The 18,689-nt window shown below is 37.6% G+C and overlaps 1 protein-coding gene across 1 annotated transcript in view; it reads left to right on the forward strand.

Moving 5' to 3' along the window:
• The first annotated feature begins 217 nt into the window (after positions 1-217).
• Positions 218-18,689, forward strand: part of LOC130928666 (zinc finger protein OZF-like) — a 70,724-nt gene continuing 52,252 nt past the window's right edge. The window contains exons 1-2 of the mRNA XM_057855385.1: positions 218-329; positions 10,411-10,527. Coding sequence (XP_057711368.1) covers positions 218-329; positions 10,411-10,527 — 229 coding nt within the window. The remainder of the gene's footprint in view (positions 330-10,410; positions 10,528-18,689) is intronic.

Below are 18,689 nucleotides of genomic sequence, written 5' to 3' on the forward strand. Positions count from 1 at the left end.
TCCCACAAAAGTAAGTGATCGTACTCCAAACTCACATTTGTCTTTGTCAAGTTTGAGATTCACCTCCCTTGTCTTGTCAAGCACTTGTCTTAGTCTTTCGTCGTGCTCCTCTTGAGTAGATCCCCAAACAATGATATCGTCCATCATAGTGTCTACTCCTGGAATGTGTTCAAAAATCATGTGAATGGTCTTATGGTAGACTTCAGGCTCTGACAAGATGCCATACGGTAAGCGAAGAAACCTGTACCTCCCCTCAGGCGTGTTGAAGGTACACAGTTTGGAGCTCTCCTCGTCCAACCTGCGCTGCCAGAAGCCTCATGATGCATTAAGTTTGCTTAACAATTTTGCTCCTGCAAACTGCGCCATGATTTTTTCTCTAGTTGGTAATTAAAATGTTCTCTTTCAATCGCATTATTCAAGTCTCTTGGGTCCAAGCATATTCTCAGTGCACCATTTTTCTTTTGCACGATGACCAGCGAGCTGACCCATTCACTAGGCTCATCTATTTTCTTGATGGCCTCCATCTTTACCATTCAGTCCAGTTCGTCTTTCAGCTTCTGCCGCAGTGTAAATGGGACCTTCCTGCACAGATGCACTACAGGAGTCATATTTTTATCCACACATATTTTGTGTATTCCTGGAAGACATCCAAGTCATTCAAAACAGTCCTTATACTCCTCCATGAGTGAGTTTTTGTCTTTTGGTGTATCTGGTGTTGTCACTACAAACACTTTTCTTTCCAAATTGAGTTTTGCACATGCACTAAGTCCCAGAATTGGCTGTACTTGCATGTCCACAATCGGAAGCTGTGCCCTGATTTTCGGACTTTTGTGTTTGAAGGTCATGATACATCCGCCTTTAACAGGAACTCTTTCACCAGTGCATCCGGTCACTTTGGTTTTTACAGGATGCATCTTGCTTTTCACTTTTAGCGTTTTATAGTCCTTAAAAGACAGCAGGTTTACTTGTGCACCTGTATCAAGCTTGAATGGAATTACTGTTTCATTCACTTGGATTGACATAATCTATTCTTTTTTTTTTTTCATTGCAGACCTGCACAACTTCCACAAGAAATTCCTCTTCATCTTTGTCATTTTCATCGACTGTGTGAACTTTGTTTCTTGAACGTGCTTTGCAACATGTTGCATAGTGGTTACTTTTCCCACAGTTATTACAGGATTCTCCAAATGCTGGACATGACTTTGGCTTGTGACTTTCTCCACATTTACCACCTTTAAATTCAATAGATTTCTGTTTCTGATCTTTTTGTTTGGTGAACGTTGCGTTTTTCGTTCTACCTTTGTGTATTTCATGCACTGCCGTTTCACTTCTTCTGAGCTCTTTTGCTCGTGCTCGAGTGGTTTCGGCTGCTCTGCACATGCTAACACATTTATCAAGTGTCAGTCCAGTTTCTCTCAACAGTCTTTCTCTGAGTCCATTATCTGCTGTGCCACAGACAATCCTGTCTCTCACCAACGAGTCTCTTAGTGTGCCAAATTCACAGGTTTTGCTTAGTGTGTGGAGCTCTGCTAAATACTGATCAAAAGATACTCCTTGTTTTTTATCATGAGTCAAGAACTTGTACCGATCGAAGGTCTTGTTTTGACTACCCACAAAATATTCCTCAAAGTTTCTCATCAATGCTGCTAAAATCAGATTATCTTCATCTAACTGAAAACTATTATAAATATCCAAAGCATCTTCTCCAATGATATGCAAAAGGATGTTAGCTTTCAGTCCTTCATCATCGCCGCTTGCAGCCAGATCTATGTTAAATCTTTGCTTGAAGCGCTTTCAATTATCGGCCAAAATACCAGATAATTGCATTGAAGTAGGTGGACTTAGCTTTAACACAGTGACGTGCGGTGAGGTTGATGGTTGGTGAGGCACTGGCTCCTTTAGTGTCAGATTTACTAATATATAAACCAAAAAGGGTGGCTTATTCAATTGGCTAGTGGTTATTTAATATCTCGGCATTCTTCACAATACACGAACACACGGTACATATTACAGATACGTAAAAGTAAGAAAATAATACCATAATTTCCCGAATATAAGGCGCACCTGTGCATAATGCGCACCCCAAAATTACTTGTAAAATCTAGGGGAAATTATTGTACCCGTTTATAACGCGCACCCTAATTTTAGCACCCATGAATAGAAGAATACAAGAAAACAGAGCTCGTGTACAGATACAGAAATGTCATTTCACTGACTGGTGGAACACAGCACAAGCATAGCACATTGGTAGTTCAAAACATTACCATAAACAGACAATATTTACGGCAATAATATGATTTGACAAATTCTCCAACTTACCAGAATCTAGGAGAAAACAAAACAGATGTGACTTTAAAAAATTTAAATCCTCGTTTCATCATGATGAATAAATGTTTCGTCCATATATTGATACGGTAAAATGAAAGTGAGAACGTAAGTCGGAAATCCGTGAGAGCTCATCGCTGTCAACACGACAGTAACAATAGGAACTATTGTTATTTGGGTTTGAGTTTCCCGAGGGACAGATATAGTTGACGGACACAGGAAGTCTGTGTGCTTACGTTTGTTATGGTCCGAGTTGCCGAGCTGCAATACACGTCGCCTCAAATGAGTTCAAGAAACTAAATTCTGTGCTTTATGAAGAGTGAAAAAAGCAGAATTTAACACAGACGAAATCATTCGGCCGATTAGAGGGAAGTATTACCGAAACAAAATGGTGACGTCACGTACTGTAATGGTCGGCAACGGGTCGCCGCATACGTTGCTTCAACACAACGTGGCCGTGTCAATAAAAAAAAAATCGGTTTATATATATATGTAATATATATATATATTTCTGTCTCCATCCATGTACCCGTTTATAATGCGCACCATGATTTTACAAGTTGATTTTGGGGGGAAAAAAGTGCGCGTTATATTCGGGAAATTACGGTATGTATTTGCTCTACACCCTCCATGTGTTGGCCGTCAGAATTCTATAATTCATGCAACATAAATGAGAGTAAAGAGTGGTGTACAAAACCACAGATTTCAATTTTGACCTTTAGTGAAATATTCAGTTGTTTTTAAAACTTTTAATTCTGATACTTCAATCAATTTAAAACAGATTGCTCAACAAAAAGCATGAAAAGAAGAACAAAGAATATTTTATACAAGGCCAAAATTTAGTTTTTAAATATTCTATCGTATTTTTCTTAGTCTAATCCAGACATGTCCAAAATCCGGCCCGGGGGCCAAATGCGGCCCTTGGTCAAATTTCATCCGGCCCGCAGCCTCTGTCATAAAACCCATAACGTCTGGCCCGCACCTAGACTTAATAAATTGAGCAGCATATGAAGTAGCTTACACTAAATGCTGTTCCTCATTTACATACTAGAGGGCAGCAGCACTGTGAGTGCATCACTCAGTGTGACGCTTTACCCCCAAATTTATAAAATGGCGACAATTAACAAAAAAAGGAAAGTTGACCGATGTTCTGTGATGACAGATCTCAGCTACTCTCATGTTTAACTAGTTTGCATTATTTTATTGCAATGTTTTTCCTTCTTTTCAAGACTTCAGTTACAGTTAGACTTCACTTTGATGGCTAATGCAGTTATTGCAATTTTGTTGTTTATCACAATAGATCGGTTTGTTTGTATTTCAAAAACCAGAAGCCATTCATTCACGAATGTGATGGTACTTTAGTTTACATATTTAAATGTTCAGATATTAAGATTTGAATAAGGCAAAATAACATGCTTTTTCTCTCAAATATATTGTTATAATCATTTGTTTCGGATGTACAGTAATTATTTTTGGTAAAAAAATTAATTTGGTGTTCAAAAAGTCTTTTTTCAAACTTGAGTCTTGAAAAAGAGGGGGTTGTCCTATAATCAGGGCTGTCTTAATATTCGGGCCAATACGGTATTTCTTTACTGAAGTACGCAATAACTGTGTCTGCCTCATTTGCCAGGAGAGAGTGGCTGTTTGTAAAGAGTTCAATGTCAAGCGACATTAACAAACGAGACACTCTGACATGTACGGCAAGATTGCAGGGAAGGAATGCTACGAGAAATTGAAGTAACTTGAAGCTAGTTTGTTTAAGAAAAAAAAGTTAAGTGGATATTCAACTGCATGTGATATGCGTGTTTCAAATGAACCAAAACACATGATTAAGATTGTTGAAATTAAAATAAAAAAGCAAATGTGAAACAATGGCTTGCTAAAATTTGTTTAAATTAGGGCTGTCAAACGATTAAAATTTTTAATCGAGTTAATTACAGCTTAAAAATTAATTAATCGTAATTAATCGCAATTAATCGCAATTCAAACCATCTATAAAATATGCCATATTTTTCTGTAAATTATATATATATTCTGTAAAATAAATTGTTGGAATGGAAAGATAAGACACAAGATGGATATATACATTCACCATACGGTACATAAGGACTGTAGTGGGCATTTCACTCTACTGTCATTTAAATCTGTCTATGCTGTCCTCACTCCAAAGCATCTACTTTTTCCAAAGCTAGACAGCTAGTGAACGACACCATAATAATCATACTTCTTCCTTTTTCATCTGATTTATTAATAAAATAGCCTCAAACCATTGTCCTCTTTAGACCGTCATAAAACTACAAAAAAGAAAGTACACAAGCATTGCATTAGCAACAACGTTAGCTTAGCACGCTATACAGGTTCACTAAACATAAACAAAAAGCGTCTCATACAAAAAATAGAACATTTCGCTTACTAACATAATATGTACATTCTTTACAACAACCATACTTACGGACAAATCTTCTCCAAGGATCATATAAGCACAACATCACAACGTAGGCGTCAGCCCGAGACGTCGTGCAGTCATATTGAGCTGGCAAGAAAAAAATATACCATATTGCAAAGCGACCACAAGAGTTCGCTGTTACAGCACAAAAAGCCTTGCTGTAAAACTTACCAAAAGGTAGAATACTGTCTGAGCGGGACATGTGCGTTAATTGCGTCAAATATTTTAACGTGATTAATTTAAAAAATTAATTACCGCGCATTAACGCGATAATTTTGACAGCCCTATTATATATATATATATATATATATACATATATATATATTTCTGTCTCCATCCATGTACCCGTTTATAATGCGCACCATGATTTTACAAGTTGATTTTGGGGGAAAAAAGTGCGCGTCATATTCGGGAAATTACGGTATGTATTTGCTCTACACCCTCCATGTGTTGGCCGTCACAATTCTATAATTCATGCAACATAAATGAGAGTAAAGAGTGGTGGACAAAACCACAGATTTCAATTTTGACCTTTAGTGAAATATTCAGTTGTTTTTAAAACTTTTAATTCTGATACTTTAATCAATTTAAAACAGATTGCTCAACAAAAAGCATGAAAAGAAGAACAAAGAATATTTTATATAAGGCCAAAATTTAGTTTTTAAATATCCTATTGTATTTTTCTTAGTCTAATCTCTTTATTAAAAGATTGAAATGAAAATTGTTTGTGCTCTTACCTTTATTTGTAGATGAAGTCCATGCGCCTGTCCTTCGCGACAATAACCTCCTTGTTGTAAAAGTCCTCCTTATTTTCCTTTAGTTTTAAAAGTCTCTCCGACTCAATGGAGACGATTGCTTCGATTACATTTTTCTGTACTCTATTTGACAAGGCAGAAAACAGTGGATGTGTCCAAAAGTCTAGCTAACCTTTCATCTTTCTCAGCAAAAGCATGTAATAGTTACACATAATTGTCACGATTAGAAGAGCTTGCCCTCTCATCGTTACCACGAAATGCTAACTCCTGTTTAGCTAGGAAGCAGGTTGCATTAATGAGGTCTTTCAAAATCGTTCGGTTTTCCTTTATCTTAGCATTGTGGATGCTAACGTTGAGCCTCCGCTGTTTGTTCAAAGCCAAATCGATCTTTGAGCTTCCAAAAGTTTTTAAAGCAATCTGGCTTTGAATGTGAGTGGTCGATCACTCATGTTTGCTGAGGCTTCGTGGTAAATTTTCCATGTCACAATATCCCCTGTTAGTCCAGACATTGGCACAAGTTGAGGACAAAAGGCAGGGAAAGCAGCTAAGGCGATTTTTCGAAGGACAGCCACATAGACAGTCTTTTCGGGTGTACAACTCGGATTGAAAAGAGCGAGTTATCTTCTGTCCCGTAGTTTGAAGCAAGCCTTTTAGCTCCGGCGTTGGTTTTACCTGTGTTAATCACGTCCACTTTTGACTGAAAGTCCAATTAAGAGAAATTTTTAAGCTTAGATATATAATCCTCTTCCATTTTGGGAGTCCGATGTAGCAAAATACAAAATGGCTCGCAGCAGTGCACTTGACTCGCCTGGCGCCAAGTACCCGTTGGCTCACGTACGCCCCCCTTCTACTCTGCCGAAACCTGAGCCTTTTCACTGCGTTTTTTTTTCCCCATAAGCAAAACTAAATACGTCCCTAACAAACATTAAACTTTACGGGTTAAAGACATTAGCCAGACTGTGGAAAATCAGGTCAAATAAACGTATCTGCAAACATTAGAATGGCGACATGCAGATATAAGGCAACCCGCACGCTCAAATTGCATGTATCAACCCAGTTTGGGATGGATTGCGGATTCAGAGGTGAGGCTTTACTCGTTGCTGCCGCACCTCTCGTTTCATTTCTTTATTTGAACAGGAAATAGGTAAATTCAGCGATTTTGACCATAAAAAATGTTCGAAATTAAGTCATACATGAAAATAAGTGGACAAATATTAATATAAATTTGATGTTATAATTATTTTTTGTCATGATGACCAGTGTTGTCATAGATTACTTAAAAAAGTAATGTAATTACTGATTACTGATTACACCTCAAAAAAGTAATCTAGTTACTTTACTGATTACTTTATTATCAAAGTAACTAAGTTAATTTAAAAGTAACTTATCAGTTACTTTTTGCCAATTTTTCTCCTTTTGCTGCCTCAACATAAAAATGACAACAAAAAATGTCATCGCATGTAATTGAATTTTTCACGTAAGGCTTAATCTTTGAGTTAGCGGGGGTTTAATTAGTCGATGGAGTTGATTTCAACCACCATTCACTCGCGCTAGCTTAGCCACGCCGGAGCCCTGAAACTAACAAATAACTGACAACATGCACGGAATTTCTTCAAATCAACTCCAACGACTAAATATTTTTTGCCATTCCACATGTTCGTTCATAGTTTTGATGCATTCAGAGAGGATTTACAATAGTAGGGAAAATATATAAAACGTAAAAATGTTTAGGTGCGTCCAAACTTTTGACTTTTTCAGTCATCAACATGCTTTGCCCCCAGCCCCACAAAAGTAAAACTCCGCCTATGGTTACAAACACTGATAATAAAATGTGCATAAAGGCTAGTTACAAACTGTAGAAGTGCTGGAGCTGGTGCATACCTGTAGGCTTTTTCGAGTTTTGTCGCGTTGTCCTCTAATTCCAAGTGCTTCCTTGTTGAATTGGATGTAGTTTTTAGCGGCCGACAGTCTTTTTCAGCCAGCGTAAAGTTTGCAACAAATGGGGATATTTTTGTCATCTTTACTGGACAGAAATGTGAAGTAAAGGCTGTATTTCCAGTGAGCAAAGGCATCCATTTGCAATATATATCCTGCCTTTCACTGTTAGCCTTCCTGCCTTGTCAGAATGCTATGTTGTTGACCGCCGTGGCAGACAGCCTCAAACAGCATCGTAATACACGTGAACCGTTTTTTTTTTCTTCGTACATGACTAGAGTATTCTTCATTCTACATACATTATGAGGCAAAAACAAAATAGTAACGCACAGGCACTAGGGAAACTAACTTTAATCGGATTAATGGCTTGGAAAAATGAACGCGTTAGATTACTCGTTACTGAAGAAAGTAATCAGATTACAACACTGATGAGCCTGACCGCACGTCACTGCTTTTACATGACTGCACGTCGGAGTATGGGAACTTCGCCAGGTATATTATGATGCTGGTCGCCGTCGGCAACAGGCACACCAATCTCTTCCTCTAGTTCAATTTGGTCCGCTTGCTCCTCAGCACCCACACGCACGCTCGATGCCATCAAAAGTTGCAGCAAACTCCATTAGCACGTCCCGTTAGCACACTTTACTCACACGACTGGAAACACTTCTTCTGTAGAGGACATGAGTTTCCCGTGACAAAACTTCCATCCGAGTTTGTGCACGGTCTATTCTGACACCATGTGTTGTCTATCTTATTATTCTAATAAGAAGACGACATCACGCTTAATTTTTAGTCAACACTTTCGGTTTCTCTCCCTTGCAAATGGATAATGGAAAGTTATTTGCTCGCAGCAAAGAGAGAGGTGGCGAGATAACCACTTTTTGGTCACAAATTACCAGTTGAGAAACACTGATTAATTGCACAAGAATTACAAGTAACGTATCCCCATTTGTGTCCAGTCAAAGTAGAGCGGCAGAGTGCAGGTATAGGTGAAGGAGAGATGGAAGTTGATGAGCACATGTGAATTGACTGTCAACAAGGGATGTCCCAATTTGGATTTGGAATACAGATGGCTGAAAAACACACAAAAATGTCACTTTTTTTTTTTTTTTTTTTTTACAGAAACTTGTATTTTGGTAGGATTTTTCTGACTTTTTATGACAGATAAGTGGTAAAAAATGTTTTTACTTGCTCGGCAGTGCCTCGCTGTGCCCCACATATGATGCCCCTTACACATTTCTGACTGCCCCCTAATATATGCCTGCCTCCAACTGGCCCTGGTTAATGCCCAGATAGCAGTCCGATGTTGAAAAGATGTTGAATCAACATTCTGCTGTCGATCTTATATCGTTGAATCAACGTTGACACCCGACGTTTATATATTGGCCTTCAAAACGGGACCGGAGTTCTATTTTCTCACCATTAACATGTAAATGTGAACTGATGAGACAATAAAAATCCTTGATTTTGTCATCACTGTTGCACCCTCGATTAATATTGTTCCAATTTTGAAATCCTTCCATTATTATTAACAATGCGGAATCAATGTTATGTTTTCCTCCATTTTCAACCATGATGCTATTATTGCTTTCAAATATGTATATATACTGTACAAATATTATATTTATTTAGAGGACCTGCTTTATTTACAGACAGAAGAAACCACAAGGCTGACTGATAAAATGATAAATGAATAAACAGTGAAAATAAAAACATGGCTAGATTTCAAATTATTTTGTAATATCGCTTCGTAAACATACTGTATTTCAAACTTAAGCCTCCTCTTCAGTGTGACCAGCTTCGCTGCGAACCTCGCCACCAACGCGGTCTGTACGGGGCATAGCGTAGCCACTTTTGCACAACAGCAGCGAATGCATATTCTAACATGACCATCCTCATCTGTCTCTTCAGTGAGTCTAAAAAATTCAAGTAAAGCCACATTCACAGTTAAGTCAAACCGCATGGAATTCAAGCAGATATCATAGGTTAGTTCATATGCTTCAGCATTGTGTGGTGAAGTGAGTTTCTCAACCACTCTCAAACCAAATTGGGGCTAAATGTGGGAATGGAGCGAGCTACGATGGAAAAATGACTGCACTGTCTTGGTGTTCAGTAAATGAAATTACGGTAGGCTCAATTGTGTAATATCTAGAGATTATAGCACATGAATTGGAAAAGGAATTTAGTTTGCCTGAAATTCTACTTTGCTAACATCCAAGCTAAGTGGGTCTTTGCTGGAATGCCAATCACAGCAAATGCACAGTTTCTTACAATTTTGGCAACTTTGTCACACGATGTCAGGCAAAGGGTTTCATATACAAGTGATAATGACAAACGCGGTTCTTTCTACAATAAGACATCATTGCTGTTAAAGGCTCTAACGAAGCGCAGCAGGCTTACCTTAAAATATGGCTATCGGTAAAGTGCCTGTGACACAAAACAAAGCATGTCCAGATCAACTGATTTGGCGGAATAATTTGTTTATTTTTTGCGTCACGCCAGTCCAATGTGCTGCAGGCTTTTGTTGCTACACCAGGGAGAGTGGTGTGAGGCTTTTTGGATTTCTGCAAAAAATCATAAATTAACTTTTTGTCAACATTAGTTCAATTTTAAAACAATGTTAACCCACACATTGCCTGACATACCATAAAACAGTATTGTTTCAACGTCACTGTCATGTGTCATTGATTCAACATTGTTTATTGTCGAAAATTTCAATGTCAACCACACTGATGATTTTGATGGAAAATCAACGTTTATTCAATGTCGGTCTGCTATCTGGGCGTGATGACAAGCACTATGAGTTACTTTTGTGTTGGATTGGATGACAACAATATCAATGAACAAAAAATTGGCAAGGAGGAATTTTCTCAAACAGAAATCAATTTTGGGGACACAAGTTTGCAAATAAGGAAATAAGATTTGGCCCGTTTGTTTGTGGTCTTGCAGATCTAAATGTTACCCAAGCCCATCGTCCTGAGCACCAGGAGTCTGTATGCATTAAGAAAGAGGAGGAGGAAGAGTCACCATATATCAAGGAGGAGGAAGAGTCCGTACCCATTCAAGGTCATTCTAAGCATTGCTTTTTTTCTTCCTCAGATGAGGCAGAAATCAAACGTGGTAACTTCTAAGTGAGGATAAGTGAGGAAATGTCTCAAATATTGTGGCGTTGCTTACTTAGTAGCTGTGCAATGGACTCGTTAACCGACGTAAGGGTTGTGCCACGGCGTCGACAATTGTTTGCAGATTGAAAAATTTCTTTCTATGGAAACGAATTTGCTTTGTTTGAAGTAATTACATGATTTTTATGGCGGAAAACACTCGGGTGACTTGATGTTCCTCTCTGAGACTCCCAATTTGGCCAAATTTCAAACTGTCCTATATGCAGGAGTTAATTTGTGCTGGAACACGCCGGAACAGGATCCGCCACCTCTTGATTTTGGCGTCCCCGTGTTCCGGGACTTATTTGGGCGGATCCAGTACCTCTCGTGTGTAGAAAATAATAGTAATATAAAAACTTTTTTTTTTAAATGTATTGTATTTTAACGTTGACAAAGAGTCAAACGTTTAGCTACAGCCCTTTTCACATACTCCGAAACACTGGGAATGTCGCGGGATTAACCCGTGCAGCAGTTGTGTGTGAAAACAATATCCGTGTTGACTGACACGGAGATTACGCGGACATTTCACGGGTCGCGTCCTAGTGTCATGCCCGGGACTTATTCAGGAAGTGGTGTGCGTGAAAGCAGGTGTTAAATTCCAGGGAACACGATGGCTGATAAAGGTAAATATCATAGCGGGCGATCGTCACTTCTTCCCTCTTCGCAGTAAAACGCAAAGCGGTAAACAAACATCGCAATTATAAACATAGCAAGCGGGAAATAGCTAAATTAAACTGAAAACATAACAAAATTAAAATGCCCAAATATTACATTCGTGTCAGGCCGGGCTGGGCTTCTCACTCGCTTTTTCAAATAAATATATATTCATATATGTATACTCAAACGATTTATGGATGTTAAACAAAGAAATACGTGTTATAAGTAAATAACTTGAATAAAAAAGCGAAGGTGCTGTATATGGTCATTGCAAACAGTATGAGTGCAGAGCCAGAGCGTGCCATGCCCCCTTTTTAATCTTCCTCTCTGCGTGTCCGCAAAGCCGCATCTGTTTTTTTATATTTAACAGCCTTATTTCGTTGTGTAAATGCATTTAAAATGATCATAAAAATATGTAGACTATTTAAACATTGAGAAAACTTGCAATTTTTTTTTTCTGCCAACTGAGAATTTGTTACCTTTTACGCAGACAAATGTGATCCTTTTTATTCTTCCCCTTTGTGTGTCCGCAAAACCGCAGCTCTTTGTATTTAACAAACTTTTCCAGCGTTATTTAATTGTTTAAATGCATTTATAATGATCATAAAAATATGCAGACTTTTTAAACATTGAGAAAACTTTTTTTTTTTTACCAACTGAGAATTCGTTACAAAAGACACAGGCATCGTCACAAATGTGATCACACAAAACGCAACCAGTCCATTTTCCCAAGAAGCAAGCAGTGTTGTCCAGGTCTGACTGGCGCATCCCATCTTTTTCATCCTTATCCTAAGTCCTCACAAATAAAACATAAAATTTCAGAGGGATTGGGGGTTTGGGCTTGAGCCTACAAATAAAATATAAAATTTTGTTGTTTTTTTGGGCTGGAGCCTACAAATAAAATTTTTTAAAATTGGGTTTTCTTACGGGCTCGACCCTGCAAATCAAGTTAATTGACCGGGCTCGGGCCGGGTCAGGCTTTAATGCCCGCGGACCGGCTCGGGTCTGGCTGGATTTTTTAGGCCCCATTTTACCACTTGCCACCACTTACAGTCTTGATGAGCTTAAATTGGCTGGAGTTACGACAAAAATGATGTATATGTCCGGTTCATAAAAGCACGCCAGCAGCCCTCCCCGAACAGAGAGCGCCAGTGTGCAACGCGGGACAAGTCTGTGAAAGCGTCCAAACCGCTTCATTCTCGAGACATCTGTTCATACGTGAAAGCAATGACATGAGCAAATCCCGCGGCACCTTACATGGGAATTTCCCTGGATATGTGTGTGAAAAGGGCTATAGTGATACCTTTGGTGATGAGTCCCTAGCCATGGATTAATCATCTATAGCCATGTTATATCGCTGACTGTTTACTGTAAGTCCCACCTTTGTTTATATGGGCAGTTGACCGTGCTGTGCAGAGTTTATCCTAAATAATTGTAAATTGTTGTCATAACATTTATACCATGGATATTATCTGAAATTGAGGCTTGTAAGTCCCACAGCATGCAATTGGCCATTTGCGTGTTGTTTTCGAGTACCAGTTTTTGCCTGTGTTCCGGGACCTGTGCGTGTCTAGTCATCCCTGCGCTGTCATATGTACTTTGCGTTCCGGCACCATATGATTTACAAATTAAGCACTGCCTTAAGCATGTGTGATATATCATTGGAAAGCTCAAAATCTCAATTTTCTGTGGGAAGAAAAATTTTGAACAGGAGGGCATTTTAAAAAAAAAATTCAAACAGCAAAACCCTAACTGGAGGTGAGAGCATGAGAGAACATAATTAAAGACGCCATGATTTTAATGAGGTATTATTGCGTACTTACCTTGTTTCGATCCAAAAACTCCATGTAGCATGTATCACAGAGTGTCAAGACGCAACTGTGAATGGCCACAGCTGAATTTATGGGTGAAACATGGTAATATAACAAGGGTCGCGATCAGTGGTGAAAGTGGCTAGAATTTCTTGCCGGAACTCCCTGACGTGAAGGTCGCCACGGAGCCAGAAATGTTTTTTTTTTTTTTCAAACCTCTTAAACTACTGAAATGCAAAGAAAACTGTTTTAGCACAGTTATTTCTATAACACATACAAAAACTGATTTTCATTCAAAATTATATTTTTTCAAAATAAAAGTTCCCAAAAACAGCAATAACCCCAACCTCCATCTCCTAATTTTTTATTTTTATTTTCCCTCATTTCCTAACATACTAAATGCCAAATCTCAATTTTAACTACATAAGAACATAGGATGTATATTAAAAATGAAGTTAATGTAAACATTTAACTTAAAAAAAAAAAAAAAAAGACATAAGTGACATTCAGAAAAATAAGTACAAATGACTTATAGTATGCAGAGAGAAATGGAATATAGCTTGAAGATCGCGCAAACATTGAATTTTTTAAATGATAAGGAAATGAATAAGTACCCTAACATAAAGTAATAAATATACTGTAAGTCCAAAGTGCACATTGACAGCTATGTTCTGAACCTACAATGTAAAAAATTGCTGTAAATTTACGGCCAATTTTGAACACTAAAATACCGTTTTTATGTTAAACAGTTTATTACCGTAGTTAGCAATGCATTGTGGGTAGTTAGCAATGCATTGTGGGTTACCAACATTAAAGCAACAAGACGAATGCTGTAAACGGTATGTTAATGTTTCAATTACATGACACTACCGTATTTTTTGGAAACTGAGTTTTGACTGGAAATTTGGAGCATTGTGGCAATATAGACTATGTTTTTTGCCAATTAAAATTATAATAACTAGACACCGCAAATAATTTGCCATCAAATCCCGGAGGACTTATTTACCTATAATTTTGATGTTGGAGACTCTTCAGAGAATGACTTTAGATGACATTTGCTGCTCTTCATTGCTTATTGTTCAACTTATATTGGGATTTATATGTACCAATTTATAAACGGTAAGTTAATTAAGTCTTACTCATATTACCTAAAATTTTTTATATTAAACTAAAGTTCTGAGGATGCTGGATAGCGAAATATATAATATTGATGTTAATTCCTCTGGAGTGCCAGTAGAGGGCAGTTTTCTATTGTTTTGCAAAAGATGCAGCTGAGAGAATTTTTTGGGAAATAAATAAAAGTGTCTCATATGTATCCAACAGTGGAGTTACAATACGATACAATTTATTTTAATTATTTCTCTATTTATATTAATATTTATTTAATAAATGTATTATGTTTATGTTTTGATTGTTAGTAGTTTTAAATTTTGATGTTGCAAATGTTAGCCAAATGCATTAGCGTTAGCTGTACCGGATGATATATGGGTGTTGAGCCTCAGACTACAACACAATCACATCGACGCAAACACCAGACTGGATGTTTGGTTGGCCTATACGCTATATTATTATATTATTTGACGTCGCCTCCATTCTGTTCTACTCATATGTTATGTTTCTTGTTGTATCCCCACTCTGATCTAAACTGGCCCTTCTCCAAAAATTGTAGCGTTCCATCACTATGAAGGCTGATTTATGCTTCTGCATAGTGGTGACGGCAGACCTACGCCATTAACGCAGACCCGATAACGACCCTACGCCATAGCCTAATGTGCCCCTCTAAAAAGTCCTGACTACAAATCACATCAACGCGCGGGACGTGAACGTCGAAGGACTGATTGGTCCGCTCAGAACATTGTTTCCGGTTTAGCACAACAACAACAACACCATTTTCAAACATTCGCAAACGACTTCTGTGTCGCCAACGCTTCAACATTTGTATTGACAACATTTGTTGTTTAATATTAATGAGCTGCAGCTGCAAATGCACATGTTCCATCTTCATTACTCCATTACTGTCAATGACCGGTGGAAAATTAAAGGAATTCGACAAAAACCAAAACCATACAAAGACAAAGCCACACCAATCTAGTGGTATGGCGGTGAATTACTGTGGAAACGTCACTGGCTGCGACAAACTTTGTCCCCACGTCACACATGAGACCAATGTTAACATTTGGAGTAAATTAGACAGGTGCTTTTTTTGCTTCAATTGTTTTTTTACAAACTCTTACTTCTTCATATTGAAGAACAACATGGACAATTATTTTTCAACCATTGTAAAGTCAAACCCTGATAAACATCAACAAAAAAGCATTGAGCAGACAACCAGGGTGTGAACTGGAAAATCACCGGCATGCAAGCACTATGGAAACGATGCACAGCTGGAAGAGATTGGCCAATCAACCCATAAGCAACCTAGAGCTATAAAAGCAGGAAAGGAAGATGACAGCCTGGTTTGGCTATTGAAACTTGCTGTCCTGTGCAGCTGGAGACGTTGGCAAAAGATAACCAGAGAGGCAGCCGGTAAGCAGCAGAATTAAAAGATGAAATGTGCCAGCAGCGGCCATTACCACATTGCTTGACTCACCAGTGGAAATGTTTGGACAATTGTAGTATATATTTCAAGGGTAATTTGGGATTTGAGACACTGTTTTAATATTGACATTGACATTTATTGTATTCAAGCTTTCACTTTTTGTTGTTGTTAATTAAAACAATGTAATGAATTTGTCCTTTTATTGTATAAAAGTTTGAGTATTTAAAAATGAGAGATTTAAACACTGTAATTTGAAATTAGTTATTGACTGTGTGTAATTTAAAAAGTTAATTGACTGTTCTAAAATGTAGTTTACGTGCTAGAGATTCAATGTTAATGTTGAATTTAGTCAAATGCAACTGTTGACATTTTCTTTTTGTATTGTTTATTGAAGGTTTTCACCTAATGGAGAAAGGTTTCCACATTGCTCAAATAAAAGAAAAAAGGCACGGCCTCCCAAAGCCGGTATCAGTTCGTCAACGATTCAGCACACTCCTGCTCGTCGTTTGTCCTTGACCGATCACCACTTCTGACCCAGCCTGTCCTGCTTGACCCGATCACGCCAGATCTCCAGCCTGACCTACACGACCCGACTGCACCATCTCTCTAGTTCCTGTCAGTTTTCACTGCCTGCCAACACGATGAAATAAAACCTGTTCTGTTTCAAACCTGACATCCGCATTTTTTAAAAATATATGCATTCATGGACTGTAAAGTCATTTTCCCAAATAATACTGTTAAAACACAGTATATCGTTAAAAATGCAGCATACTGCAGCTCCTCAGTTGCCTGCTCTTTACCGTGAATTCTGGTGGTACAGGAATATACAGTTTTTCCTGGATTACAGACTATTAAATATTTTTACATTACCAAGACTGTAAAATAACAGTCTGGTAATGGCAATCCTGCTGACTGACTTTTACGGTGTTCTCTATAAATACAGGAATCAAGTTTTTCTAGATTATGGACTATTACTGTGAAACATGTTTACCAAGACTGTAAAATAACAGTCTCGTAATGGCAATCCTGCTGACGGACTTATACTGTGTTTTCTATAAATACAGGAATCAACAGTTTTTCTGGATTACAGACTATTACTGTGAAACATTTTTACATTACCAAGACTGTAGAAGGACAGTATATAAATGGCAACCCTGCTGCCAGCTCTTTACCGTTATTTTACGCTGAAATTTTTTACAGTGTACCCATCAGAGCAAATAAAACTAAATATGATAAAAAAGCCTCAACTCTTTCGTTGCCCTTAAAGATTTGATTTGATCCATTTTATGTTGTATTGCCCTTTTGTTGTCGCATCAATTCAAAAAACTTTTTTTTTTTTTTTTTTTTTTTTTTTTTGCTGTTCCAGAAAACATGCACATTTGAACCAATCAGAGCTAACTATCTCTGCTGATCACATGTCAGTATGTCAGCCAATTGAACGGATAAATGAGTCCAGGCGTTTTGCTTTGCTGTGTGCATTCGCACATTGACGTGACTCATCATCATCAGACTCGGATAACTGCAGCAGATGGGGAAACCTCCATGCGGTCCATGGAATAAAATAAATAGTGAATATTGGTGGAAACAGATTACGCTACACAAGCACTTTATTATGCTTGTTGTTAACACTTGTGTACATAAATCTGATGTTGGTAGATTGTTTTGGTAACACTTTATAATAACTATCCGTTTTACTAGTTAATAGATCATTAGTAAACTGTTCATAAATGATTTGTTGATTTGTAAAGTATTTGTTAACAGTTTGTTAAGCATTTGCAGGGTGTTCCAATATAGTTGACCCCATTCTAAATGCCCATGCTAGTTGATGGATCTTAATAAAACTATATACACTTTATGTTTGCACAATTCTCGGACTGAGAGGCAAAGCTGTTCATAGCATTTTTTTTTTTTTTTTTTTTTAATTGTGGTCTTTGTCATTTTATGGGTATGTGTTATCTGTTGTTGTGAATCTGTGTGCTCACCTGCTGTAAGATAAGTTTCCCCTCCTTAGGGGACAATAAACTTGAACTTGACTTGACTTGACTTGTTGAAGGTCATAAGTTTTATTGCTTAAATATACAAAGAAAAGTACAAATATTTGTTGGTTCTATGGCAGATTTTCATAAATGTGCAACATGAGCGCTGCCTGCAAAATGCCTTATCAAAATGCCTTTTCTTTTGAAGTGAACGGCATTTCTTAACCTGAAAAGATAGAAACGCCAAACATTACACACAAAAACTTGAAACGTTTCTACACAAACTGTGTGTCAGGTTAAGAACACCCTGTAATGCTTAACAAACTGTTAACAAATGCTTCACAAATCAACAATAAATCATTTATCAACAGTTTACTAATGATCTATTAACTAGTAAAACGCATAGTTATTATAAAGTGTTACCATTGTTTTCTTCTTGGAGATGAAATGCATGTGTGGCAGCTTAGCATTTTTTTTTTTTTTACATAGCGTTTTGACAGTTGACGTCATATTTTCGGAATCAAGCACCGTGTACCGGAACAGCATTCTGGCCCTGAATCCTATACCGGAAATGCGTTCTGGCCCAGAATCTAATACTGGAACTGCGTTCCTGACCGTTCTGGCCCACTTTCACCCCCTGGTCGCAATGCAGAAATCGCAGACATCAAGGAGTGATCGAGATTTTCTTTTTCATATATTTACCCTTTGAAACCTTTTTCTTTTCAGTTTTTCTTTGTTTAGATCGATTATTTATCATCTAAAATATTGGGGGAAATGGGACAGGAACAAAAACAAAAATACAATTAAGTGATAGTTATGAGGTAGATATCCGTGGCTCATTTACAGACACTATTTTTTTCATTGTGACGTCATTTGTTTAAAAGTTTAAAATATACGAGTGAATAATTTTTTAAAGTCGTTTTCTTTTTTAAACTAAATATTAGACATCAATTAATGACTCTAAGCCAAAAATGACAGACATTTCAAATAATAAATATAATTGTTTTCCTTCTTTTTATGGCTGGGTTGAAACAAAAGCAGTTGTGAGACGTCTATAAACGGGGGTTTCCAGGGTAAAACAGGC

This window comes from Corythoichthys intestinalis, chromosome 13 (assembly GCF_030265065.1).
Source record: "Corythoichthys intestinalis isolate RoL2023-P3 chromosome 13, ASM3026506v1, whole genome shotgun sequence".
NCBI classification, from domain to species: domain Eukaryota; kingdom Metazoa; phylum Chordata; class Actinopteri; order Syngnathiformes; family Syngnathidae; genus Corythoichthys; species Corythoichthys intestinalis.